We start from the raw sequence: 2,163 nt of genomic DNA on the forward strand, positions 1-2,163 counted from the left end.
TAGTGATGTGTCCTTGTGTGTGTTTGTGTGTGTTTATCTTTCCCTCCGTGTGCTGAAATACTTTTTCTTCTCTCCTTTCAGACGTCTTGGAGGAGAACCACACCGTTGCTGCGGTACCGTTTTTACGGCTACTTTGCGGCCTTCACAGCCTCCATTTACGGCCATCGCCCGGGGTTACTCAGTAACCTCCGGGTTTGTGAGGTCGAGGAGGCTGCAGAGGAGCACAAGCCTGGCAAAGAGGGTTTTGTGATAATAATAGTATAAAAATCTTGTGTACTGTTGTCATCACTGCTTGTGAGTCTGTTGTTTTTGTTAATGTTTCCTCTGAAAGAGTCTGTCCGTTTTCTGTGTATTGCAGATCAGGGAACACAAGACTAACAAGTCATTTGGGGGGGCCCAAATGTTCTTGGAGACTGACGAGTTTCTCTGGCTGGAGAGGTGGCTGCAGCTGCGGGCGGCCAGCAAGCCACCGAACCAGCTGGTTTTTCTTCACGGCTTGGAAGGGCCCATGCTAAAACTTCTTGCACCACCTGCAGGTAGCATGGGCGGAGATGGGCCTTAAAAGGTCCCCCAACTTCACTGACCTGAGGACCGCTGTGTCTGCTCATGTAAGTTCTCCTCAGTCACTTATCTGTTCATGCTGGATTTCATTAAAACTCTGCTGGCTTAACTAACAGTAGCAATCTTTTTTTCTTCTACTGTTTTAAGGTCAAGAACAACCTTCTGTCGAGCAGCGGAAGATGGTGGCCACCTGTATGTGCCACAACATGGCCACAGCTGACTGCTTCTACGCCCTCAGCCTGAACGTGGCCCAGTCAAAGAGGATGAGGACGCATTTCCACCAGGCCCTCACCCACACCGTGCCATCACCGGAGTCACCAGAAGCCTCCTCCTCCTCCACCACCAGGAAGAGGTCCCGCAAGCCTGAGTCCTCCTCCAGTTCCGAGGACAAAACCCCGGTCCCCTACCAGGAGTCAGGGACCTCGGGACTGGAGGAGGAACTCCAGGACATGGAGGAGGAGAGGGAGTTTATGGCGAGGCTGCAAAATGTAAGTAAAACTCTAAGATATGTATTTTAAAGACTCAGTCCATTTTCCGTCTGTTACACCAGACCTCACTCTGTGTTTTGTGTTTGTGTTTCCTCAACAGACACCAGAGAAGGCCCGAGAAGTCTCGTGAACACGCCAGTGTGCGTCAACCTAACTTGTGTGGAGGGAAACGTCTTCAGGCACACGGGAATCACCGACATTTCAGGACCATTTATGACGGGTTGGGATGTTGCCATCCTTGTGTAACCCAGACTAAAAGGTACACAGGCACGGATTCACGAGGGAGTGGAGGGGGGCATTTTATAGCATTTTGATAAGATGCATAGTGATATTAATCAAATACAGTAATGCACAAACACATTCTATGGTTTCTATGGAGAAAAACAAACAACTTACATATGTACATTAGACATGCCCTACAGGAATTGGGATTTTGTGCGTTGATACATTTTGAAACCACTTCAATACATGATACATGATGTATGTTCTAATGTCTGTAAGTTTGACATAAATTAAATAATTTGCACATATATGTATGTGTATGTTGTCAGTCATTGTACATTTAGGTTGAAATTGAGTGATGCTTGATATTAAATGATATCAAAATAGCATCAAAATGACATCAACATCATGACATCTTGACATCAAATAAATGTTGAATTGACATCAAATGCCAACAAAGCATGACATCACAATGACATCAGCAGAGGTCAAAATCTGGACATCAAATTGACGTCAATATGACTTTCATTTTTGACCTATTTCGTGATGTAATTCTGACATCTGTTTGATGTCTTATTGATGTTAAATTGACATTGGGAAGTGTGTGTTTTTGTTATATAGATTTTAATTTAATGTAATAAAAATGTAAAAGTGCTTAAAGTGTGTAATATAATGTAAAACAAAGTTTTATTTTCTGAAATAAGGCATACTGGCATAGTAACCCAAGTTAGGTTATTTTGACCCAACTCCTGGGTTAAAAAGGGACCAACTAATTTCTGGGTTATTTTAACCCAGAAAATGGGTCAAAAATAATGTTTAATGTCTGTGTGTTGTAATGTAGTCTGTTTTTATCTGAAGTAGAAAGAGTTGTGATCCTCCTACTTTTTAAATA

At 43.2% G+C, this 2,163-nt stretch overlaps 1 protein-coding gene across 1 annotated transcript; it reads left to right on the forward strand.

Annotated features, from left to right (window-relative positions):
* Positions 1 to 266: 266 nt before the first annotated feature.
* LOC116064650 (anion exchange protein 3-like) lies at positions 267 to 1,407 on the forward strand. Its single transcript, XM_031319831.2, has 3 exons — positions 267 to 608; positions 709 to 1,049; positions 1,150 to 1,407. The coding sequence occupies exons 2-3, from the start codon at positions 741 to 743 to the stop codon at positions 1,177 to 1,179; spliced, it is 339 nt and encodes a 112-aa protein (XP_031175691.1). The 5' UTR covers positions 267 to 608; positions 709 to 740; the 3' UTR covers positions 1,180 to 1,407.
* The last annotated feature ends 756 nt before the right edge of the window (positions 1,408 to 2,163 follow it).

This window comes from Sander lucioperca, chromosome 9 (assembly GCF_008315115.2).
Source record: "Sander lucioperca isolate FBNREF2018 chromosome 9, SLUC_FBN_1.2, whole genome shotgun sequence".
In the NCBI taxonomy this organism is placed as follows: Eukaryota; Metazoa; Chordata; class Actinopteri; order Perciformes; family Percidae; genus Sander; species Sander lucioperca.

Coding starts and splice junctions, on each gene's coding strand:
- LOC116064650 (XM_031319831.2), top strand. CDS start 741: ATGGTGGCCACCTGTATGTGCCACAACATGGCCACAGCTGACTGCTTC. Junction 1,050..1,149: donor TTATGGCGAGGCTGCAAAAT/GTAAGTAAAACT, acceptor TTTCCTCAACAG/ACACCAGAGAAGGCCCGAGA.